At 38.6% G+C, this 26,268-nt stretch overlaps 2 protein-coding genes across 2 annotated transcripts; both read left to right on the top strand.

Annotated features, from left to right (window-relative positions):
- Positions 1-1,972: 1,972 nt before the first annotated feature.
- Positions 1,973-9,065, top strand: LOC122660290 (4-hydroxy-tetrahydrodipicolinate synthase, chloroplastic-like). Its single transcript, XM_043855532.1, has 2 exons — positions 1,973-2,052; positions 8,138-9,065. Exons 1-2 carry the CDS (start codon positions 2,009-2,011, stop codon positions 9,063-9,065), a joined length of 972 nt encoding a protein of 323 aa, XP_043711467.1. The 5' UTR covers positions 1,973-2,008.
- A 4,934-nt stretch (positions 9,066-13,999) lies between these two features.
- LOC122655613 (4-hydroxy-tetrahydrodipicolinate synthase, chloroplastic-like) lies at positions 14,000-25,886 on the top strand. Its single transcript, XM_043849857.1, has 3 exons — positions 14,000-14,182; positions 17,158-17,246; positions 24,959-25,886. Exons 1-3 carry the CDS (start codon positions 14,000-14,002, stop codon positions 25,884-25,886), a joined length of 1,200 nt encoding a protein of 399 aa, XP_043705792.1.
- The last annotated feature ends 382 nt before the right edge of the window (positions 25,887-26,268 follow it).

The raw sequence follows: 26,268 nt of genomic DNA, 5'->3' as shown, positions 1-26,268 counted from the left end.
AAACATGCCCTTAAGGGTTTCACTGCCTAGAGAGGACGCTTGAGAGCTGAAGTCGTGACGGTAAGTGCCCTCTCTCCTATTGGAGCCTCACAGCCGAGTGGTCGTTACTATCAGTTCTTGGATTCTATCTTTTGCAGTATCATTCAGGTCAAGTCTATTGCAATTTCCTATCATTTGCAGCCTTTCTGAATCTCTTCTTTTGCCAAAATCGGTTTGAGTTTAAATTCTATTAGTTACAGAGAATTCTGATCTATATGTTGGATAACATTATTGTCATTGGTTTTATGGAATTAAGTTTTATTTTTGAACAGGTAGAAAGAAATCGGTTTAATTGTTTTTGTTCGTTTTTATTGATTCATTTTACTTCTGATTTACACCTGCTATTTATTTTATTTTTTCAAATTTGGATCAGAATATTAGTTCCAAATTATTATTATTTTGTTTTTCGTTTTACTTGCTGAGGTTGGATGGAATCATTCAAATGTGTTAAAATGGTAAATGAGTTCTCAAAATGCAACAGAAGGCAGGGAACTTTTCTTGTTTGTTGCCTGCAAGACATTCTAAAATGTCTCTTACTAGTTAGCATTTGCTCTTGCAATGCTGCGAGAATATAAAGTTTAATGATAAATTGAACCCTGCTATCAAGTATGCGAAGGTGATACCTTTCCTTAGGCAAAAAGGCATTATAAATGTTCCTCTTTTATTCATTTGAAGGATACTGGGCTCTTTCCATGCCATACCGTGTTGTTGTTGTCCTGTTTATATTTGTGACATGTTGTTGAAGAGGGTTGACTCTTTGTACCTACAAAATGAATGTCCTGAAAACGCTTCAGCTTCATCTTCTAAGTTGCATTTGCTTAAAATGATAGCTCTGTAGTTGTTCTTCCTTAGTTTAACTTATCAAATTGGATGTACTCGTGGAAACTGTTCTGTAGTTGTTCTTCCTTAGTTTAACTTATCAAATTGGATGTACTCATGGAAACTGTAATGCTCTTTCACATCGACATAGCTGACTTCTCTGTTTTACTGCACACCACCTCAATGATGCTCGGACCTGCTCTAACTCCGCGACCACTACCTACTTGATTGTTCTTTTAAATTTCCCATCATTACAACTAAGCTTCCATTATCTATTAGAGTAGGCACAATCTTCTTTTGTTTCTTACCACTCTCTGACAAAACAAATTTGTCGGAAAATTCAATTGTAGGAAGTACATGTAAAGCCCTAACATGTAGCTTTTGGATTTAAATCATTGGAGTGCCTGATTATTAATTCTTTTATTTTGCTGGAGTGTATTGTTATTACTATTGTAATACCATCTTATTGTTCTGTTTGGTGTTCACACAATATTGTAGTTGGATCTCATTAACACTGCTCTCAATTAGTCTCACAGATGCGTTCGTTGAAGAGCTGTAGTGCTTTCTTAAGGGAGGCAACCTTAAAGCTGCCACATTTTGCAGGCACTAGTAACCATAAGAGGTCTCTCTCTCTCTCTCTCTCTCTCTCTTCTTTTCCTGAAGAAGATCCATTTGCCTTATTTATGTTTAGAACTTGAAGAATGTAGTTATTAATTTTTCTCCTTGAAATTTTCAGATTATAATCTGGTTAGTCTAATAAAAAAAGATAGGAAGGTGCTTCAGTTTCATTATTTATCTATTTATTTTGATTTACATTCATATATCTGAATTAATAAACATCTGTTGCATACTCATTTTGCCTCTGAAATTTATTTTATGATGCTGATATCTCACCTTAAATCGTTGAGTGTCTTGGTTGGGGGAATAGATGGAATATCTGCTTAACTTTTCATTGGGGGAAATTTGCTTTTTAACACCCCCCCCCAAAAAAACAAATTTTTTTTTTTTTTTTTGGGCGGGGGGTGGGGGTGGGGTTCTGGTTGTGTCTGAAGTTTGGCTACAAAACTGTGCAGTTTATTGCACTAAATTCTTTCTATGTTTAATAAACAGGAGGAATCTAAGATGGTGTTCTCCAAAAACAGCCATTCACATGGATTCCCATCTTTCGATGCGCAGTCTTGAGGTCAAAAATAGGTAATTCATTGTAAATTTAACAGAAGCCTCTCCTAGATTGTTTTATACTTGACCACCAATTCTCACCAACCACTTTCTATATTTACCTTGTGATTTTATTTTATTTTTACAATTCTTGATTTTTTTCATATGCTATTGTGTAACTCTTCTTAGTACATATCTCCTATAAATGGGACTAGGGTCGAGCCTTTAGTTTTCCAGTATGTTTCCATCTCAATTCATTAAAAGAGAATCCCAGTGCATGAGGCTCCTGCTACTACAGGGTTTGGGAGGGGCAAATTTATGCAGCCTTACCCTTTGTTTTGCAGGAGAGTTTGTTTCCAAGTTTTGAATCTGCAACCAACAGGTTGCAATAGTGCAACTTAACCGTTGCACAAAGGCTCGCCCACTCTTCATCTCAATTCATTGAAAAAATTGATTACTTATATTTTGAATAAGTGTTATTCTTTTCTGTTAGTTAATGGCTTCTTCCTTAATTTGATTGTCTGAATCAAATTGGTTTACACATCCAAACTTTGTTTCCTTGTAGTTGGAGTTTGGTGTATTTCTATTGTAGTTGGAGTTTGGTGTATTTCTAAGTGGGACAGTTTATACATTTGAGTTGATTATACTTTTTCCATAGTGCTTTGTTAAATATGCCCCCTTTTTTTTATGTTTTTAATTTTCTCTTGGACTCTAATTCATTATTAGAACACTTGGTCTTGTTGACCATTTAAAGTCTTGAGGTGTAACCTAGGTTTTAGAGACCGGTATCGGAGGCTGGATCGGTGGCTGCCAATCCTGATGTGATATGGACAATCAGCCCAATATCTTATTGATATCCACTAGTATTGGCTGGTTTCTGATAGATTGGTGATGCAAGGGGGGTTGATGCAGATTCATCACCGAAATAGGCTTCTTTTATTAGGAATAATCCTAGGGTTGGGTTATATACATGGTGAGCCTTTGATCCCATGGGTTTTCTATGTAATAGACCACTTTTATTGGCCTGAAGTAGGGTACATGAGTTGCATACGGGATTAGCGCTATAGTTAGTTTATTTTCATGTTTTTAATGTTTTAAATTGAACCGGTTCAAGGCTGGTTTGAACCAGTGGTTCAATTTAAGTGATTTTATGGTATATTTGTTTTAGTTGTTTAGTTGGGTGGGATTGGGACTTTATTTTGCTTCTATTTCAGTTTCCTAGTTAGATTAAGTTACCTAATAGGTTAAGGATTGGGTTAGGCCTTTCCTTTCTAGTGTAGGAGTCTAATTTTGAGTTTTTTATATAAGGTTGTAAGGGGGCAAAGTATTGAACACGAATTTGAGTAATAAAAAAAAAACTCTGATTTGCTGCCATTGCTGCTGCTGCCCTGCTCTTTTGAGTGTTGCCTTGTGAGTCATATCAAGGTGAAGGGACTGGTGAATCTCCAGTTGACTCTTTGCGTCTTGTAGACCAGGAGGATCTGTTGTAAGGGATTGGTGGATCTCCAATCGACTCCTTGCATCTTGTAGATCGGGAGGATCTGCTTCTAGTCTTCAAGCCGCTGCCATTGAAAACCTGCAACTCCAAGTTAGTGTTTAGCATTATTCATCATTCCCTTCTTCTCCTAATCCTCCAACTTAACCCCCATCGTTCCCCCTTGCCAATACTCAATCCTTTTTACCTTCGTCATCCACCATTAATACCATAGATCCATTAGAATCCTAAAACCTACAACTATTCTTCTTCCCTTCTAGAAGGTCACATGCAAGGTAATTTTCGCGAGAATTCTGCTCAGCCAAATCTAACCGTTAGAATCTGCTAAAATTTTGATCGAATCTTCCTCAAACCCTAAGAGAGACTCGATCAAAATTTCAGTACCATCCACCAAGCCGATTGTCTGAAATTACACTTTTACCCCTCTCTCCTATCTCTACTAGGAAACCTCCATAACTCCAGATTTAACCATCTGATTTAGCTGTAACTTTCAGCATATATTCCCCTCAACCCTACCCACACTCGACCTTATTATTAAGCCCATTCAACCACTTGATTTCTTTCCCTAGATTCCATCATCTTCCACCTTTCAAAACCCTAATCCTAGTTGTTGCCCAGATCCATCTAACCTACTTCCACCCATTCAAAACCCTTAAAACCTAGTTCATTAGACTCCCCTACACCTGCCTAGATTTACCATATAAGACTTACCCCCATTACTCTAAACCTAACCCTAAATTTGACCTAAATCCTCAAACCTGTCCAATCAAACCAGCAGTTCTACAGGTCCTGGTTGTCTGGCTCCTAGTAGATCTCCTTCCTATCTAGGACTACATTAGGGGTTGATAGAATAACCACCCCGATTAAGATCCCAAGCTAACCCTACTCAGATAATCAACCCAATAGGTAACCGAAAATTCAACTCTCCTAGATGAGAGTCAAATTCTAGGAATCAATCACAAATATAGAGAATAGGGGTCATTCAAAAGATGGAATTGAGTTTATGGTCAGATTTAAAGTAACTTGAAGATTACTAAAATCTGCAACTTTTAAACCAGAAATCAATGGAACTCAATTAAATCAGATAAAACCAATAGAACAAATTAAAACTTGGATCGAATCTCCCTTTCAGCAGTCTCAAGTCATTCCCCAAAATATGAGATCAATCAGATGGTTGATTGACAGTAATTGAAAAAAAATTCAAATATGAAATAGAGAAGTTGCAGAAATAGGAGATTTTTAATTAGCAGCAGTTAAAAACCTTAGAATCAGTCAAAACTTGTGTCGAGTTTTACTCCTAGGCAGCCCTTGAAAACCCCAAAAGATGGGCTCAATCTGATCTCCAGATCAGCTTGCGGTTGCAAAGAATTTAGGCTGAAATATCAGCTCAAAACAGGGGTGCCACAGGTTAACAAAGGTGGGGTTAAGGAGTTTTAAATTAACAGGATAATATATCCAATGTAACCACAGATCTGAGAATATAAACTGATACAAACCCAATTATTAAAACTAAGATCAGATGTGCTAATTGATAGGAGGAAGAAATCAGTACCTGGAGTCAAATAAAACAGAGTATGAGAACAAATATAAAGAACTCAGGTTTCCCAGCCAACCAGATTAGATTCCCTCGGTCTGAATAGCTTTACGCGATGCTGATTCTCTCAGGACTTGCAGAGCAAAACTTCAGTCTAAATCGCGAGGGTTCTTGGCTCTTACAAAGTTTAAATAGAAAAGCGGCAAGTTTACTCCTATTCTGAATAGGAAAACTAAATCCTTGTCTAATTAAAAGAAAAACATAGTTTAACTAGGAAACTTAACAAATCAACTTAGACAACTCAATTTAAAACTTAAGTAACTAAACTAATAAGCCCACATATGGGCTGGAGTAAGCCCACAAATTGGGCTGGACCACCTAGCCGAGAGCTAGACCTTCAGTGGGGGCCTGATGCCCCTTTTCTTTTTGCAGAAATAAATTTTCAGCTCCTTCTCCCCTGCATCAATTGGTGACCACCGATCTCCTTTTGATCCGGTCAATTACGCATAATCCTTGAAACCATGGGTATTGCATCTTATGGGTACTGATTTCCTTTTGGGCAAACTGGCAAAAAAATCTTTAAGAGAACAGAAAAAATAGCAAGCTAGCGGTCATTTGGTACTGATTGCTATGTAGGGCACGTAGTCTCTAAAAAAATGCCATAATTGCTTTGTATACATGCAGTATTTACAAGAAATTTCTCATTGTTTGGGAAATGGCTTTGTTGATTTCGTAGGGAGAAACAGGCCCTTTGGCCTTTGTCATATTGTGATTACATCAGCATGACTTTGGCTGGTGGGATACCTCCTAGATTGACCTTTAATGTTCCTTGGAAGAATATACATTAGGTGCTTCCTTTTTTCTCCTTCATGTATCAGATATGATGTAGGGAAGGGATTATAGGATCTCGTTTTGGGAGGACATTTTATGGGTGAGATCACCCGTATGATAGATTTCCTAAACTTTATACCATATATAGCTCCAGGAACAAGCCTATTGAGGTTTGTTTTTGTTTGTCAGATAGTGGCATGAGCTTGAACCTGGGGTTCAAAAGGTTGCTTCGGGGATTTTGAGGTTGACATTGTTCAGTGCCTTCGGGATGTTTTCCTTATTGAGAATGAGCAGGATTCAAGGATTTGGATTCTTACTTCTAGTGGTTGCTTCACATCAATCTAGATCTTTTTTTGAAAGCCCTGTGGAACTTATTTTATCTTGAGGATCACTATCACCCTCTGGGACCATACCCTTTTAAATCTATATGTAGATTTCATGTCCCATCTAAGTTTAAAGCTTTGGGGGCAGGATTGCTCACAGAAAGGTCTTACTGCTATCTGTTCCTAAAGAGATCCAAGTCGATTTCTCTCTCCTTTGTACATATACATAGACAAGGCCGTGGTGTTATACATGGATACCGGGAGTTAGACATTGACTTCGGCAAAATTTAATTGCTGAGACATGTTTATGTCTGAACTCTTTACTTGATCTAACTGCTACTCATGATAACATTTTTGGCATATCTTTGACGCTTGAATGAGACATGGTGTTGGTCCATTGGATGTTGCCAAGTTTGAAAGGGAGTGCCCTTGTGCATTTCCTAGCAGATTGTCTCGAACCTTCTAATAAGTTCAGAACCGGTCCAAGATATTAGTATCACAACACCCAAAAGTGATCAGATTTAAGAGAAAATTTCAGAACTCAAAATAGACTAGATGCTGCTGATTAGAGAAGTCCAAGACAAATTAAAGTTATTTTAAACAGGGGTATCGCAGGTCTGTTTTGACTGCAGTATATCAGTATTAACTCAGATTCTGTTATGCCCGAATGATCAGCAATAAGCTGTCCTCAGATAACCGATATGAACAGCAGTAACTAAATTGAAATAAACTGCATATACTCACTTAAATTGCAGAGACAAAATAGAGGAAATAAGATAGAAGAAAAAGGATAAAACTTGAAGAGTCTCACCCAAAGCCTAGGCTAGTATCCCACCAATCACCCCGGCATCTCACTACAACTATTTCTCCCACAGAAGAATGGTTAAAACCAAATTTCATTCAATTTGTTATTTCAAATGCTTACAGGTAGCTCCTTTTATAGAGAGGCTGAAAGGGTTCTAGATCCTCATTGGAATTTCCTTCTAGACTTAATGGCATGTACATTTCCAAGGACTTGCATTGAGACATCTTTCAAGATATTTAATGAACTTTACATTTTCAATATCTTTCACAACTAACAATGAAACTAACCTACTGACATCCTCGAGGCTTCACAACTTTAGAGGACTAGATACAAATAACTAGTTAAATTCTTATGGACCACTTATCCCTCATATATGGGCTTTCAAAATATGCCCATTCCAATAGAAAACATAAAAATATTATAAGCCCATGGCCTCGTATAACCCATTAGGCTCCTTGTTTAACCCATTAGAGTAGGATTTGGGCTTGCTTCGGCATGAATACTTGTGGTGGAACCTCTCTTGATCTGCATCATCGTCTCCCTTTAACTTCAGCATGTGGTTCCGAAAGTTGTTTAACCCGGGGATACTTGGTAAAATGAAACAGAAGTTACAAGATTGGACAGACTTGCCTATATTTTTAAGACCTGTAACAGCTGGACCATAACATGTTCCGATGTTTGCACCAATATTCTTCATAAATTTTTAAACGGATATTAAAGTTTCTTGATGTTGATGCAATTGAATTGCTCTTACTGAGTCTGCCAAGTTATATTGCTTGATGTTAATGTTTGTTTAGATGGTCCATACAAACCTTGAATTTCCTCCTGAAAGTAGAATAAAAAATCTAGTGCGTTCAGCAATGTGAAGTGTGGAGCAGTTGGTTGTCCAGTATGTTGACGTCTAAAAAGCATATTGTACATGAATATTCTAGGAAATGAATAAGAGAGAGGAATGATGAAGTTATTATAGGGAAAAATGTAGATAATTGAACAGGGTAAAAGTTCATTAAACCTTGGAGTGTAAGAATCTTACCTGTCCTGTACACTGCTTCTTTTGTGTCTTTGGATGAATTATTATTTTGTGTTTTACTTATGCTTATTTTTTTTCAAGATAATGTTCCTTTTAATTGCAGGACTTCAGTAGAGGAGATAAAGTCACTTAGATTAATGACTGCCGTTAAGACTCCATATCTACCTGATGGCAAAATTGACCTTGAAGCTTACGATGCCTTGGTTCATATGCAAATTTTAAATGGTGCTGATAGTGTGCTAGTGGGTGGCTCAACAGGTGAAGGGCAACTGATGAGCTGGGATGAACACATCATGCTTATTGGGCACACAGTTAATTGTTTTGGGGGATTGATTAAGGTGATTGGAAACACCGGAAGCAACTCAACAAGAGAAGCAATCCAGGCTACTGAACATGGTTTTGCTGTTGGGATGCATGCTGCCCTTCACATCAATCCTTTTTATTGCAGGACATCCATGGAAGGTATGGTTGCTCATTTTCAGGCCGTTCTTCCCATCGGGCCTCTCATTATCTACAATGTTCCAATTAGGAGTGGTCAAGATATTCCTCCTCCTGTTATCCGCACCCTTGCCCAGAGTGCTAACATGGCTGGTGTCAAGGAGTGTATGGGCAACAATAGAATCAAAGAGTACACTGATGAGGGAATCGTGGCATGGACTGCCAATGACAAGGAGGCTCATGACGCAAGATGGGACCATGGGGCCATTGGAGTGTCATCTGTTGTCAGCAACTTGGTTCCACGATTGATGTGGAAGCTAATGTTCGAGGACAAGAACCCTTTGCTGAATTCAAAGCTCGCACCTTTGATTGATTGGATGTATAGTGAGCCTAACCCCATTGGTGTGAACACAGCTCTAGCCCAGCTTGGTGTGATCAGGCCCGTCTTTCGGCTGCCTTATTTACCTCTTCCTAGAGCAAAGAGGGTGGAATTTGTGAATATAGTGAAGGAACTTGGACGTGAGAATTTTGTGGGAGATAGAGATGTTCAAGTTCTCGAAGATGATGATTTTGTTGTGGTCCATAGTTGGTAATTTTACCATCCTTCTTCACCGCCAAGGGAGGGGAGCTCAAGCTGCCTAGCTCAGTCGGTATTAAGTAGTGTATCCTGTTAATGTTGGTTAATTGACCTTTCAGATGTTTACATGGCTATGTTCGCACTGGAAAATGCCCATTTGTGAGGTACAATAGTGACATATTGCATAAGCATCCTTCTTTTGTGGCATGGGAACTTATGCTACTCTTGCCTCATAAATAATGTTCTTGTATTTGGTCACTCTTTTAACAATAGGGTTTGCAAATCTGAGGTATGTTCAAGCTGTCTGATTATGGTTATTTGAATTTTTGTTGCTTGCTTTAGGAGATTTTTATTTTGTGCGTCCCATCATCAATTTTCAATTGAGAGAAATCCATCTCAACTTCCAATGGCTTGTGTGTATAAAACCATGCACATCGTATGATATATTAAGTTTAAGACATTATGCTTGTCACATTTTTCCCTCCTTGGTGTTCTTGTTTGGTAGCTAATTTCAGTCCTGGCAAAACATGTGTCTATTAGTTAAATAAGTGATTGCCAGCTGGCTATCACCATCAGGTAAATTGTGTATGTCGTTTTCTCTGCGTCCTGTGATTGGTTATAAAGAAATTTCACTAATAACAACATAGCTTTATCCCAATTAAATGGGGTTGGTTACATGGAACTTCGCTCTCCAATTAGCTCTATTTGAAGTCATATATGATACAAGGCCTATGCTATGTATGTCTTTCCTCTCCACTTCTTGTACGATTCTTTTACTTCAATTTGAATCAAATTATTCTTCCGTACTGGAGTATTCCAAGGCCTTGTCACCTCAAGGCTCAAATGAATTTCTCGTAGCTTATCATGTATCATAGTTATTTCTACACCAACTCTAATGTTATCATTCATTATTTTATCCTTTTTAGTTGTCATTGATGCATGTCAATATCTTCATCTCCACCACACTGGAGTCGGGTAGTGACAAAACATTAAAGCCTTTTGTTTAACCAAAAACCCTAGCGTCGCAAGTAGAAGAAAACCAGAAAAACCCTAGCGTTGATCTGAGCTTCATCTTCAACATCACCGACGACCTTTTTATGGTTTCTCTTTCACAATGTAGCTGTTTGTCCGCCCCTGTGGTGTGATTGTCTCCGCCCCAATGGCGTACTCGTCTTTGCCCCCAGTGGCGTGAAGTTTGCTGTTTTTCTTTTCTTTCTTTTTCTCTCTCCTTATCCTTCCACTGTCACAACTCCGGTCTTCTTCCGCCATCTCCCACCCTTATTGCCATCGACTTCAGGATCTGCCACTGCCTTTTCCAGAAGTTGATGTGCTTGCTTAGCCATCTAAGTCTCCCCTACGGCAACACCCACTCTCAAGGAGCCAATTTCGTCGCCTTCTAGACGCCCTCTCTGTCATCCCCTACTGGATCCACCACCTCCACATCCCTAACCGTCTCATCGATGCTGCCTGTTTCTGGCCCAAGTTTGATTACACCGATGATGTTGGCATCAGTGCCCTCGACACGGGCCTGAGTGGCCCACCAAAATCTGGCCCGAGTGGCCCAGCTTTTTCACCTCCAGTTGGTCATCTATACCATTTTCTTAGAAAGGGTTCTTCAAAATCGGGCATGTCCGGGAAGGTTTTTCTTTTTTATTTTCTTCTGTGTGTATGTTTGCAGGTGGTGCCGACTCTGGTACTGGTGGTACCGAAGATTCCGTCAGCTCCGAAGCCCCCTCTATTGGCACAAATGTGCATGCGCCTAAGCTTAGCTGTATCTACAGCCTGTTTATTAGGGAAGTGGTTGTGAACCAACCCCTAGCCTAGATGACCCTGTCAATGGCATGTGAGACTAAGTCAATTTTCACTCATTGGTTTTGGATACCTTATATCCATACCTTGCGTTTATCATGTTCTCTATCTCTATTGTGTTATGTATCTTGTTTTCTTTATTTGGTGTTGGGCGTGCATGAATGAATAGCCCTGCTTTCTTACCCCCCCCCCCCACCCAAAAAAAATCTCCACCACACTGTGTTTATTTGTATGATGTCTCTTAATTGCCCAACATTCTGCACCATACAAGTTGCTTCAAATATGTTTCACATCCCCTTCGCCAAAAAAAAAGAAAAAAGAAAGAGTAGTAATGGGTCAATAGACACGTGTATTTTGACCATAGTTAAGAGTGGATATGCATTAGGGCTGCAACAGGGTCGGGTTGGGCCGGGCTTTTCAAAACCCTAGCGCAACCCTAACTCCCCTTAGCTGGGCCTAGGCCCAATCCGACCCTGACCCGCCCTCAGGTTCGGGCCGGGCTGACCCTGATTGGCCCTAATAATGGAGTGGGGGAAGGTAGAGATGCATGGACTAGACCGAGTTGGGCAGGGTCTGGGAGAAAATGATCAATTTTACATAAAATAACACTAATAAAATATATTATCACTTATTATCTTCATATATAATATATTATATAACAAAATATGTGTGACATTTAAAGTTTATAATATATATAGTATATCAATATATATATTATAGTATCACTTAAAACAGGGTCGGGCTGGGCCAGGCCGGGATCAACCCGAGGCCTCAACCCTAACCCGACCCGACTCTAACTTAGGGCCAGCAATTTCCAGCACTGACCGGCCCTTAGGGTCAAGTATCTCAGCCCAGGCCCTATTCGGGCTCAGGGCAGGCCATGGCAGGTTCAGGCCGACAGGGCCAAACTTGCACCCGTTATTATGCGTTATTTCAAAAATACCCTTAAAATATTTTTCTACTTACTCGTTTGGGTCATCTTTCTTTTATCCTCCATTTTCGAGGGGAAAAAAAAAAAAACACATGGTTGTCCTAATTGCATTAGTTGGGACCCACCTTAGTTTGAGCTAATGCCACTGGGTTTTAGGAATTTTTATTGGCCGTGCCCAATATGGAATGTACGGCATGCATATGGGTTTTTTTTTATTAAAAAAAAAAAAGATATTTTGATTGAGTAACCAATTTTCGTGGGCGATTGATAGTTGTGGACTAAATCCCGGTGATGTAAGACACTAATTTCGATCATTCAAGATATGCTTTTTTTTTTGTTTTTTCTCAAATCACAGAACTAGTTTATATTACTTTATTACCTATTTACCTCTTGTTTGTATTAATTAATAAGTAGGAACACCACAATCTTCATAAATTAGGATTATTTTAAGGTATGTTATTATTAAGTTAGCAGCCATAATTAAAAAAGTAAAAACAATAAAGGGTTTGACCTTAGCTCTCAGAACCTTGACTCTTAACAATTATATAATATATAAGGTTTAAGATGTATATTTGTTCCGGTTCCACCGATTCCTACTTGGTAGATCTAAAATCGGACCAGTAACTTATCAATAGATTTGGAACTGGACCAATAAGCTATTGGGCGGATTGGTTCCGGTTCATAGTGGGCAAGTTCCCAGTTCAGGTCCGAAATTGACATCCCTAACCCAGGGTTTTAGGAATTGATATCAGTCGACACTGACACCAAACTAATACCGGATCAATGGTACAATATAGATAAAAGGGTAAAATGATAAAAATATGATACCTAATTGATATCTTTTAAGGATAAAAACATTTGACATGGCTCATATGGATTAATACCTATTTGTTTGTTTTTATGGTGAAGGGATTGATTCCTTCCACCGATAGAATTAAAGTCTGTAAAAGTCACCCAAGGAAGTGCGGTAGATATCAATTAATGGGACTCCCCACGATAAATATATAGACGTAATATGTGCCATCAAGGAGGTTCTTCTCAAGATGGAGTGGTTATCTCTTGTCATGGAATGCATCACCTCTATGTCTTTTAATATTTTGGTGAATAGAACGGATAGAGGAGTAACTGTTCCTACCAGGGGTATTCAATAAGGAGATCCTCTATCTCCGTTTATTTTTATCCTATGTACTCAAGGCTCATAGGTCCCTTCTATCCAAGGGCGAGGATTTACATCTCATCCATGACATCAATGTTTGCAATGGCACCCCTCCTTTATCTCATTTGTTATTTGCCGATGTTAGTCTGTTGTTTTCCGAGGTCAACCTACAGGAAATACATAATCTCAAAGCTTGTCTTGAGTTATATTGTGAAGCGAGTGGCCAATCCATTTAATTCCTAGGTATGTGAGCGGTCTAAAGAGTCGAGCAACACAGAAGATTCCATGGGTGTTCCCTTGGCCCTTATCTTTTCATAACAGCTATGGAAGGTCTCTCTCGTCTTCTTGGTGCCTATAGGGATCTTGGACTTTTTAGAGTAATTAAGTTTGCTAGGAATGCCCTACAGATCTTGCATCTTCTGTTTGCGGACGATACTTTTATTTTCTGTCTGACCACTGCGTAGGATCTTAACACTATTAAGGCCATCTTAGATTTGTTTGCTGATCTGTCTGGTCAGGAAGTGAACTTGGATAAGAGTGGCTTGTGGTTTAGTAAAAATGTCTCTGCCTCTGAAAAACATAAATTATGCTCTATTATTGGAATAAAAGAAATGGACAAATCTTCTTCCTACCTTGGGACTAATCTTTTTTGTTCTAAATCTAGAATCAGAGACTTTTCTTATATTGTTATAGGGTTAATCATCGACTTGCTTCATGGAAAACTAACTTCTTATCTTATCAGTCCTTTCATCAATACCCTTATACATCATGTCATGCTTCTCCCTTCCAACCAAAGTTTGCCGTTCTTTGGATTCCATCTGCATCAAATTTTGGAATAATAGCTCATCTTCTAGGAAATTAACCTTGATTGCCTGGGATAATATTTGCAGTCCAACTTCAGTGGGGGGGACTGGGAAGTAGAAAAGCTTCTACCCAAAATGTAGCCCTAATCCTTAAATTATGTTGGAGGCTAATCACACAACCATCTTCTCTCTGGGCTTGAGTTCTCAAAGCCAAGTATTTCTTCCATCTATCTATCTTCAACCCTAAAACCATGACAAAACGGGGGTCAAGGACTGGGTACAGTATTGTGCAATGTCTACCTTTGCTGAAACGCATACTGTTCAAAAAGATTGGTAACGGTATTTCTACTGATTTCTGGAATGACCCTTGGATCCCTACCATCAAGGATCCATCCATTCCTCCATCTCTCAATTTATATTTTCGACATGATATGGTAAGTCATTTCTGTTCCTCTGCTAATTGGGACATCTCTTTACTTGCTGACTCTCTTCCTTTTGCTTTTGTCCATAGAATTACTAATATTCCATTATCTTCTGTCGAGGACCAATGGTGTTGTATTCTTGTCAAAGATGGTAGATTTTCTACCAAATGTGTAGCTAACTTCCTAATCCTTAATAATTCTCACACAAATTCTAGAAATACCAAATGGTGGAATTTTTTTGGGAAATTATCGATTCATCCTAAGTTTAAGATTTTTTTTTGGTGTGTCATAAATGCAGGCATACCAACAAGAGGAATTTTATCAAAGTGGATGGCAATCAACCCCTCTTGTGCTATGTGTGAAAACCATGAGGAATCTATCTGACATATTCTCATTTCTTGCCTGCTGGCCAAACATATCTGGGCAGCTGGACTCCTAGGCCTAAGAACGGAATTTCTGTCCTTTCCTTCTATTCTCTCTTTATGTGCACATTTTCTCAATAGTAGATATCTTGATAAGTGTTCTCTAATCTGGTTCTTTTCGGTCTTTATCATTACTTGTTATTTCATTTGGGATACTCGAAACAAGAAACTTTTTGAAAAATCAAAACTTGACCCGTTTCAAACTTTAAACAATATTAATAGATGGCTCACTGATCTTCATATCTCCCCACCTACAATTGATGTTTTTGTTAATTCGCCTAATAGTAGTTTCCCCGGATGGTTCTCACAATATTATATACTTAGACAATCCTATTCTATGTTGTATAGGATCCTTTGCACCAGGGCTAGACAAGTCAGCCTGGGCTTTTTGTGTTATTCTACAAGGGTACGTCATTTTGGCAGATACAACGAAGATGGAAGCACATCACCCACTGGAGCCCCGATTGCAAGAAATTTGGAGCTCGAGTGAGGATGTTCAACTTTTATTCTTCACCCACAGGATCATTCATGGCCGCGGAACTTAGTCCCCCTTCTTTTTCATATTTCAAAAGCTGCACAGAATTATAATTTTGTTCATATGACTAGGGATAACTATAGTTTTTTTGGGTTATTCATGATGGTTAGGATTAACTCTCCTAACTGTAACCAGGTTGTAACTATTTCAACTCTTTAATATAATATTTGCTCTTGTTTCATCAAAATAAAAAATAAAAAAAAAGGGAAGAGAGACACTAACAAGATAAGGGTGATGACACAAAAACGCTTAATAGGAGATGAGCTGGAATAAGAAATCAGGTTGTGTCCACATCACGCGTTGTTGGATATTCGACGAATATGCGCTGTTTTGTTTTTTAATGGAAACCCGTGCGTCATTTAATTGTTCTTTGAGACGGAAGAGGAGTCAAATTGTTCTTTGAGACACTCAAAAGTCTAAGAATCGGATTAAACCCAAAAATATTTTAAGGTTTCGCAGCCTAGGGAGGGAAGACGCTTGAGAGCTGAAATCGTGACGGTAAGTGCCCTTGTTCCTATCGGAGCCTCACAGCCGAGTGGTCGTTACTTTCAGTTCTTAGATTCTATCTGTTGCTGTATCATTTTCTCTTTCAGGTCAAGTCTCAGACTTCAATTTCCTATCATTTGCAGCCTCTCTGCGTCTCTTCTTTTTGCCGAAATCGGTTTGAGTTTGAATTCTATTAGTTACAGAGAAATCCGATCTATATGTTGCGTAACATTATTGTCATTGGTTTTATGGAATTAAGTTTTATTTTTGAACAGCTAGAAAGAAATAGAGAGGTTACCTGTGAGAGAGTTGCAGTCGAACGTTAGATCAGGTAGTCGATTGAGTTGCAGAGAGGGTTGGAGACCGTGAGAGAAACAAACATTTCACTCTTCTTCGATTGAGTTGCAGACAGGGTTGAAGACCGTGAGAGAAACCCTAGTACTCTTCTTCGATTGAGTTGCAGAGAGGGTTGAAGCCGTGAGAGAAACCGTAGGTTGAGTCATGAATCTCAAATTTTTTTATTCCACTAGGATCCACCTTTATATTTAACCTGGTTTCATTTTAGAATTCGCCCCTTAGATGAATTCTAGTGGATTCTAAAATTACACAGAAAAATGGATTCTTGTGGATTCTTGGAATCCAACACGGAACATGAAACACGGAACCATGTTCCGAGAAACCAAACATGGAAAAAATTAAGGAATTTATATCCCGTCGAATCCGACTCCTCAGAAACCTTCAACCAAACACGCCCTAGGGTTTCACTGCCTAGGGAGGGAGGACGCTTGAGAGCCGAAATCGTGACGGTAAGTGCCCTCTCTCCTATCGGAGTCTCACAGCCGAGTGGTCGTTACTCTCAGCTCTTAGATTCTATCTATTGCAGTATCATTTTCTCTTTAGGTCAAGTCTCAGACTTCAATTTCCTATCATTTGCAGCCTCTCTGAGTCTCTTCTTTTTGCCGAAATCTGTTTGAGTTTGAATTCTATTAGTTACAGAGAATTCCGATCTATATGTTGGATAACATTATTGTCATTGGTTTTATGGAATTAAGTTATATTTTTGAACAGCTAGAAAGAAATCGGTTTAATTGTTTTTGGTTGTTTTTATTGATTCATTCTACTTATGATTTCCACCTGCTATTTGTTTTATTTTTCAAGTTTGGCTCAGAATTTTAGTTACAAAATATTGTTATTATTTTTTCGTTTTACTTGCTGAGGTTGGATGGAATCATTCAAATGTGTTAAAATGGTAAATGAGTTCTCAAAATGCAACAGAAGGCCGGGAACTTTTCTCGTTTGTTGCCTGCAAGACATTCAAAAATGTCTCTTGATAGTTAGCACTTGCTCTTACAATGCTGCGAGAATATAAAGTTTAATGATAATGTTTTTCTCACCCTGCTATCATGTATGCGAAGGTGATACCTTTCCTTAGGCAAAAAGGCATTATAAATGTTCCTCTTTTATTCATTTGAAGGATGCTGGGCTCTTTCCATGCCATACCGCGTTGTTGTTGTCCTGTTTATATTTGTGACATGTTGTTGTAGAGGGTTGACTCTTTGTACCTACAAAATGAATATCCTGAAAATGCTTCATCTTCATCTTCCAAGTTGCATTTGCTTAAAATGATAGTTTTGTAGTTGTTCTTCCTTAGTTTAACTTATCAAATCGTTTGTACTCGTGGAAACTGTAATGCTCTTTCACATCGACATAGCTGACTTCTCTGTTTTACTGCACACCACCTCAACGATGCTCGGACCTGCCCTTACTCCACAACCACTACCTACTTGATTGGTCTTTTCATTTTCCCATCATTACAACTGAGCTCCCATTATCTATTAGAGTAGTCACAATCTTCTTTTGCCTCTTACCACTCTCTTACTAAACAAATTTGTCGGAAAATTCAATTGTAGGAAGTACAAGTAAAGCCCTAACATGTAGCTTTTGGATTTAAAGCATTTGAATGCCTGATTATTAATTCTTTTTATGTTGCTGGAGTGTATTGTTATTACTATTATAATACCATCTTATTGTTCTGTTTGGTGTTCACAGAATATTGTATTTGGATCTCATTAACACTGCTCTCAATTAGTCTCACAGATGTCTTCGTTGAAGAGCGATAGTGCTTGCTTAAGGGAGGCAACCTTTCAGCTGCCACATTTTGCAGGCACCAGTAACCGTAAGAGGTCTCTCTCTCTCTTTTCCTGAAGAAGATCCATTTGTCTTATTTATGTTTAGAACTTGAAGAATGTAGTTATTAATTTTTCTCATGGCAATTTTCAGATTATAATCTGGTTAGTCTAATAAAAAAGATAGGAAGGTGCTTCAATTTCATTATTTATCTATTTATTTTGATGTACATTCCTATATCTGAATTAATAAACATCTGTTGCATACTCATTATGCCTCTAAAATTTATTTTATGATGCTGATGTCCCACCTTAAATCGTTGAGTGTCTGGGTTGGGGTAATAGATGGAATATCTGCGTAACTTTTCATTGGAGGAAATTTGATGGGACTGGGATTGAGCCTTTAGTTTTCCAGTATGTTTTCCCTCTCAATTCATTAAAAGAGAGCCCTAGTGCATGAGGCTCCTGCTATTGCAGGGTTTGGGAGGGGCAAATTTATGCAGCCTTACTCCCTTCTTCGCAGGAGAGTCTGTTTCCAAGTTTTGAATCCGCAACCAACAGGTTGCAATAGTGCAACTTAACCGTTGCACCAAGGCTCGCCCACTTTTCATCTAAATTCATTGAAAAAATTGATTACTTATATTTTGAATCAGTGTTATTCTTTTCTGTTAGTTGATGGCTTCTTCCTTAATTTGATTGTGTGAATCAAATTGGCTTACACATCCAAACTTTGTATTCTTGTAGTTGGAGTTTGGTATATTTCTAAGTGGGACAGTTATACATTTAAGTTGATTATACTTTTTCCATAGTGCTTTGTTAGATATGCCCCCTTTTTTTATGTTTTTAAATTTTTTTCTCTCGACTTTGATTCATTAATAGAACACTTGGTCTTGTTAACCATTTGAAGTCTTGAGGTGTAACCAAGGTTTTAAAGACCGGTATCGGAGGCTGGGTCGGTGGCTGCCAATCCTGATGTGATCTGGACAATCAGCCTGGTATCTTATTGATATCCACTAGTATTGTCTGGTTTCTGATAGATTGATGATGTGAGGGGGGTTGATGCAAATTTTTCACCGAAATGGGCTTCTTTTATTAGGAATAATAAGTCTAGGGTTGGGTTATATACATGGTGGGTCTTTGATCCCATGGGTTTTCTATGTAATAGGCCACTTTTATGGGCTTGAAGTTGGGGTACATGAGTTGCATGCGGGATTAGGCCTATACGTAGTTTGTTTTCATGTTTTTAGTGTTTTAAATTGAATCGGTTCAAGGTTGGTTTTAACCAGTGGTTCAATTTAAGTGATTTTATTAGTTTTTCTTTTAGTTGCTTAGTTGGGCTGGATTAAGACTCTATTTTGAGTCTATTTCAGATTCCTAGTCAGTTTAAGTTATCTAATAGGTTAAGGATTGGGTTAGTCCTTTCCTTTTTAGTGTAGGAGTCTAATTTTGAGTCTTTTATATGAAGTTGTAAGGGGGCAACGTATTGAACACGAATTTGATTATTAAAAAAAACTCTTGTTTTCTCTCCTAATTCTCTAACCTAATCCTCATCGATCCCCATTGCCAATACTCAATCCTTACTACCTTCCTCATCTACCATTAATACCATAGATCCATTAGAACCCTAAAATCTGCAACTATTCTTCTTCCCTTCTAGAAGGTCACATGCAAGGTGATTTCTGCGAGAATTCTTCCCAGCCAAATCTAACCGTTAGAACTTCCTAAAATTTTGATCGAATCTTCCTCAAACCCTAAGAGAGACTCTATCCAAATTTCAGTACCATCCACCTGGCCGATTGTCTGAAACTACACTTTTACCCCTCGCTCCTATCTCTACTAGGAAGCCTCCATAACTCCAGATTTTACCATCTGATTTAGCTGTAACTTTCAGCATATATTTCCCTCAACCCTACCCACACTTGACCTAAATATTAAGCCCATTCAACCACCTCATTTCTTACCCTAGATTCCATCATCTTCCATCTTTCAAAACCCTAATCCTAGTTGCTGCCCAGATCCATCTAACGTACTTCAACCCATCCAAAACTCTTAAAACCTAGTTCATTAGACTCCCCTACACCTGCCTAGCTTTACCATATTAGACTTACCCCCATTACCCTAAACCTAATCCTAAATTTGACCTAATTCCTCAAACTTGTCCAATCAAACCAGCAGTTCTACAGGTCCTGGTTGTCTGGTTCCTAATAGGTCTCCTACCTATCTAGTACTACATTAGGGGTTGATGGAATAACCACCCGATGAAGATCCCAAGCTAACCCAACTCTAATAATCAACCCAATAGTTAATAGAAAATTCAACTCTCCTAGATGAGAGTCAAATTCTTGGAATCAATCACAAATATAGAGAATAGGGATATCATTCAAAAGATGGAATTGAGTTAACGGTCAGATTTAAGTAATTAGAAGATTACTAAAATCTGAAACTTTTAAACCCGGAATCTATCGAACTCAATTAAATCAGATAAAACCATAGTTCAAAATCTCGCCAAGATCTCCGAAATCTTGGTCAACTCAGGCTAGTCGAGACGAGATAGCATACGAAACACAAAAATGTCAAATCTCGAAAATCACGACCAAGATTTCGAATATTTCAAGAAATTTCGGTGAAATCTCGAATATTTCGAGAATCTCGACCTCCTCAGTACTCATAGAGTCATAGTATTGTATTGTTGGGACTTGGGAGTTAAGAAATGAGTGTTTTTTTTTTTAAATTTGAACCTTCAAATATGTTTATTAAGCCTAAAACAAGCTTGCCTTAAAGTTTCGGAGCCAAATATAGCCATATGCTCAGCGAAACATAATTCCGAAACACTAAAAAAAAAATGCACTGTCTTGCCGAGATCTCGAGATCTCCGAAAACTCGACCTAGTCGAGACTGAGTTTTAGAACCTTGGATAAAACCAATAGAACAAATTGAAACTTGGATCGAATCTCCCTTTCAGTAGTCTAAGTCATTACCCAAAATATGAGATCAATCAGATGGCTAGATTGAAAGTAATTTTAAAAAAAATTCAAATGTGAAATAGAGAAGTGGCAGAAATAGGAGATTTTTAAGTAGCAGCAGTTGAAGACCTTAGAATCAGTCAAAACTTGGGTCGAGTTCTACTCCTAGGCAGCCCTTAAAACCCCAAAAGATGGGCTCAATCTGATCTCCAGATTAGTGTGCTGTTGCAAAGAATTTAGGCTGAAATATCAACTCAAAACAGGGGTGCCGTAGGTTAACAAAGGGGGGGTTAAGGGGTTTTAAATTAACAGGATAATATATTCAATGTAACCACAGATCTGAGTATATAAACTGATACAAACCCAATTATTAAAACTAAGATCAGATGTGCTAATTGATAGGAGGAAGAAATCAGTATCTGGAGTGAAATAAAACAGAGTATGAGAACAAATATAAAGAACTCAGGTTTCTCAGCCAACCAGATCAGATTCCCTCTGTCTGAATAGCTTTACGCCATGCTGATTCTCTCAGGACTTGCACAGCAAAACTTCTGTCTGAATCGGGAGGAGCCTTGGCTCTTACAAAGTTTAAATAGAAAAACGGCAAATTTACTCCTATTCTGAATAATAAAACTAAATCCTTTGTCTAATTAAAACAAAACATAGTTTAACTATGAAACTTAACAAATCAACTTAGATAACTCAATTTAAAACTTAAGTAACTAAACTAATAAGCCCACAAATGGGCTGGAATAAGCCCACAAATTGGGCTGGACCACCTAGCCGAGTGCTAGACCTTCAGTGGGGGCCTGATGCCCCTTTTCTTTTTGCGGAAATAAATTTTCAGCTCCTTCTCCCCTGCATCAATTGGTGACCACCGATCTCCTTTTGATCCGGTCGATTACGCATAATCCTTGAAACCATGGGTATTGCATCTCATTGGTACTGATTTCCTTTTGGGCAAACTTGCAAAAAAAATCTTTAAGAGAACAGAAAAAATAACAAGATAGCGGCCATTTGGTACTGATTGCTATGTAGGGCATGCAGTCTCTAAAAAAATGCCATAATTGCTTTGTATACAAGCAGTATTTACAAGAAATTTCTCATTGCTTGGGAAATGGCTTTGTTGATTTCTTAGGGAGAAACAGGCCCTTTGGCCTTTGGCATATTGTGATTACATCAGCATGATTTTGGCTGGTGGGATTCCAACCTCCCTCCTAGATTGACCTTTAATGCTCCTTGGAAGAATATACATTAGGTGCTTCCTTTTTTTCCCTTCATGTATCAGATATGATGTAGGGAAGGGGTTATAGGATCTGGTTTTGGGAGGACATTTTATGGGTGAGACCACCCTTATGATAGGTTTCCTAAACTTTATTTCATATATAGCTCCAGGAACAAGCCTATTGAGGTTTGTTTTTGTTTGTCAGATAGTGGCATGAGCTTGAACCTGGGGTTCAAAAGGTTGCTTCGAGGATTTTGAGATTGACTTGTTCAGTCCCTTGTTGAGTGCCTTCGGGATGTTTTCCTTATTGAGAATGAGCAGGATTCAAAGATTTGGTTTCTTACTTCTAGTGGTTGCTTCACATCAATCTTTATCTTTTTTTTTTGAAAGCCCTGTGGAACTTATTTTATCTTGAGGATCACTATCACCCTCTGGGACCATACCCTTTTAAATCTATTTGGAGATTTCGTGTCCCATCTAAGTTTAAAGCTTTGGGGCAGGATTGCTCACAGAAAGGTCTTACTGCTATCTGTTCCTAAAGAGATCCAAGTCGATTTCTCTCTCCTTTGTACATATACATGGACAAGGCCGTGGTGTTATACATGGATACCGGCAGTTAGACATTGACTTCTGCAAAATTTAATTACTGAGACATGTTTATGTCTGAACTCTTTACTTGATCTAACTGCTACTCATGATAACATTTTTGGCATATGTTTGACGCTTGAATACGACATGGTATTGGTCCATTGGATGTGGCCAAGTTTGAAAGTGAGTGCCCTTGTGCATTTCCTAGTCGATCGTCTATCGAACCTTCTAATAAGTTCAGAACCAGTCCAAGATAACTGGATCACAACAGCAAAAAGTGATCAGATTTAAGAGAAAATTTCAGAACTCAAAATAGACTAGATGCTGCTGATTAGAGAAGTCCAAAACAAATTCAAGTTATTGTAAACAGGGGTATCGCAGGTCTGTTTTGACTGCAGTAAATTAGTATTAACTCAGGTTCTGTGATGCCCGAATGATCAGCAATAAGTTGTCCTCAGATAACCGATATGGACAGCAGTAACTAAATTGAAATAAACTGCATATACTCACTTAAAATTGCAGAGACAAAATAGAGGAAATAAGATGGAAGAAAAAGGATAATACTTGAAGAGTCTCACCCAAAGCCTAGGCTAGTATCTCACCAATCACCCCGGCATCTCACTACACCTATGGCTCCCACAGAAGAATGGTAAAAACCAAATTTCATTAAATTTTTAATTTCAAATGCTTACAGGTAACTCCTTTTATAGAAAGGCTGAAAGGGTTCTAGATCCTCATTTGAATTTCCCTCTAGACTTAATGGCATGTACATTTCCAAGGACTTGCATTGAGACTTCTTTCTAGATATTTAATGAACTTTACATTTTCAATATCTTTCACAACTAACAATGAAACTAACCTACTGACATCCCGAGGCTTCACAACTTTAGAGGACTAGATACAACCAACTAGTTAAATTCGTATGGAGCACTTATCCCTCATATATGGGCTTTCAAAATATGCCCATTACAATAGAAAACATAAAAATACTATAAGCCCATGGCCTCGTATGACCCATTAGGCTCCTTATTTAACCCATTAGAGTAGGATTTGGGCTTGCTTTGGTGTGAATACTTGTGCTGGAACCTCTCTTGATCTGCATCATCGTCTCCCTTTAACTTCAGCATGTGGTTCCGAAAGTTGTTTTACCCGGGGATACTTGGTAAAATGAACCACAAGTTACAAGATTGGACAGACTTGCCTATATTTTCTAAGACCTAAACTACCCTTAAGGTGTAGTGAAGTGACAGATTTACCCCCTTCTTCTTCTTCTTCTTCCTGCAACCAAAAAAAGAAAACCGGCAGCAGCTTCTGTTTCGAAAACCATTAAGGGTTTGAAAGTTCTACAGGATTACTTGTCTAGCTCTCTCTCTCTCTCTCTCTCTCTCTCTCTTCTCTCTTACACTCTACCTCTGTCTCTGTTCTCTGCTGAATCGGAGCTTTGATTCTAGTTTCCCGGCGACATTTGCAGAGACGGAATATCTAAGTACCTTTCACATAGATAGGAGTCTTTGGCTCTTACTTCTACTTCTCCTCATTTCATCTTCGTATTGACATGTGTTTTATCGGATTAAAATCCAGAACTTTTAGTTCTCTTCCTTAATTTTCTGAGGAAGTGGATCCCATCATTACATTATTAGTTCATCACCAACCCATATATGAAGGGAAAAGTGAAAGCTTAACATGTACACTTAAAGTATCAAATTCGAAAGAACCCTTCACACTAATTCCACTCATGAATCAGCTTAGTTGTTTGGGTCTATGTGTCTTTGTGAGGATTACGATAAAAACAAGGTTTACTGTCGCCAAAATTAGATATTTCATTTGGCAAAAATCCAAATACTCTTGTCAATGCTGGCCCAGATCCAGGATCGGACAAGAAAGAGGAAATACAGTTCATGAACATGGGCATCCTTTCCTACCAGTCCAGTTCTGATTACAGTTACTCTTGTAGGTGAATAAGTTTGATTCCAGTTACCATTAAGGGTTTGAATCTTAATCGATTTTCAGATTCAAACCCTTAATCGATTTTCAGATTCCCACCCTTAATCTGAAAATCGATTAACGGTTTTGGGTTATTTTGATTTGAAATTTGTTTAAGAAAAGAGAAATTTTCTGAATTCGATTAGGGTTTGAAATCAGGAGGTAGGGGCGATGGGGTTGCATGAGGAAGAAGGAGGAGGAGAAGGAGAAGGGGGTAAATTTGTCAATTTTGCTGTTTTCTAATGAATAGGTGATGAGGGTAAAATGGACATTTCCAATTAAACACTAACAGCACACTAACACCGTCGGGTTTCAGGGGGTGTGAAGTAATTGTTTGAAACGTTGGTGATAGTAAGCAAAATGGCCATAGTCTAGGGGGTGTCCAAGTAATTTTGTCATTATTATTTTGTGTTTTACTCATGCTTATTTTGTTTCAAGCTAATGTTCCTTTTAATTGCAGGACTTCGATAGAGGAGATAAGGTCACTTAGATTAATGACTGCCGTTAAGACCCCATATCTACCTGATGGCAAAATTGACCTTGAAGCTTACGATGCCTTGATTCATATGCAAATTTTAGGTGGTGCTGATAGTGTGCTAGTGGGTGGCTCAACAGGTGAAGGGCAACTGATGAGCTGGGAGGAACACATCATGCTCATAGCGCACACAGTTAATTGTTTTGGGGGATTGATTAAGGTGATTGGAAACACCGGAAGCAACTCAACAAAAGAAGCAATCGAGGCCACTGAACATGGTTTTGCTGTTGGGATGGATGCTGCCCTTCACATCAATCCTTTTTATTGCAGGACATCCAATGGAGGTATGGTTGCTCATTTTGAGGCCGTTCTTCCCTTTGGGCCCATCATTATCTACAATGTTCCAACTAGGTCTGGTCAAGATATTCCTCCTGCTGTTATCCGCGCCATTGCCAAGCATCCTAACTTGGCTGGTGTCAAGGAGTGTATGGGCTTCAATAGAATCAAAGAGTACACTGATGAGGGAATCGTTACATGGACTGGCATTGACAAGGAGGGTCATGACGCAAGATTGGGCTATGGGGCCATTGGAGTGTCATCTGTTGCCGGCAACTTGATTCCACGATTGATGTCGAAGCTAATGTTCGAGGCCGAGAACCCTTTGCTGAATTCAAAGCTCGCACCTTTGTTTGAGTGGTTGCATTGTGAGCCTAGCCCCATTCCCACGAACACAGCTCTAATGCAGCTTGGTGTGGTCAGGCCCGTGTTTCGGCTGCCTTATTTACCTCTTTCTAGAGCAAGGAGGGAGGAATTTGTGAGTATAGTGAAGGAACTTGGACGTGAGAATTTTGTGGGAGATAGAGATGTACAAGTTCTCGAAGATGATGATTTTGTCGTGGTCCATAATTGGTAATTTTACCATCCCTCTTACCGCCTAGGGAGAGGAGCTCAAGCTGCCTGGCTTTTCTGATTTCATCTAAACCTCTTAAACTCCTTTTTATTTCGCTGTCCAAATTCCAACTTCTCTCTCTTTCATTCTATGTAATAATAATGGAATCTGTATCGCACTGTTTTGGAATAATGGTGTTGGATACTTGGATCCCATCATCAATTTTCAATTGATTAGAGAAATATATCTCAACTTCCAATGGCTTGTGTGTATAAAACCAGGCACATCGTATGATATATTAGGTTTAAGACATTATGTTTGTCAAATTTTTCCCTCGTTGGTGATCTTATCAGGTAGTCAATTTCAGTCCTTGCTAAAACTAGTGTTTACTAGTTAAACAAGTTAT

Source organism: Telopea speciosissima, chromosome 1 (assembly GCF_018873765.1).
Source record: "Telopea speciosissima isolate NSW1024214 ecotype Mountain lineage chromosome 1, Tspe_v1, whole genome shotgun sequence".
In the NCBI taxonomy this organism is placed as follows: Eukaryota; Viridiplantae; Streptophyta; class Magnoliopsida; order Proteales; family Proteaceae; genus Telopea; species Telopea speciosissima.
Note: the sequence above shows the minus strand (reverse complement) of the source record. Positions and strands in the feature narration are given on the sequence as shown.

Bases quoted from the DNA above. Each gene is read 5' to 3' on its own strand.
- LOC122660290 (XM_043855532.1), top strand. From the start codon at position 2,009: ATGGATTCCCATCTTTCGATGCGCAGTCTTGAGGTCAAAAATAG. The intron at 2,053-8,137 runs GTAATTCATTGT...TTTTAATTGCAG, and splicing joins AGTCTTGAGGTCAAAAATAG to GACTTCAGTAGAGGAGATAA.
- LOC122655613 (XM_043849857.1), top strand. From the start codon at position 14,000: ATGACAAAACGGGGGTCAAGGACTGGGTACAGTATTGTGCAATGTCTA. The intron at 14,183-17,157 runs GTAAGTCATTTC...ATGTTGTTGTAG, and splicing joins TATATTTTCGACATGATATG to AGGGTTGACTCTTTGTACCT. The intron at 17,247-24,958 runs GTAGTTGTTCTT...TTTTAATTGCAG, and splicing joins TTGCTTAAAATGATAGTTTT to GACTTCGATAGAGGAGATAA.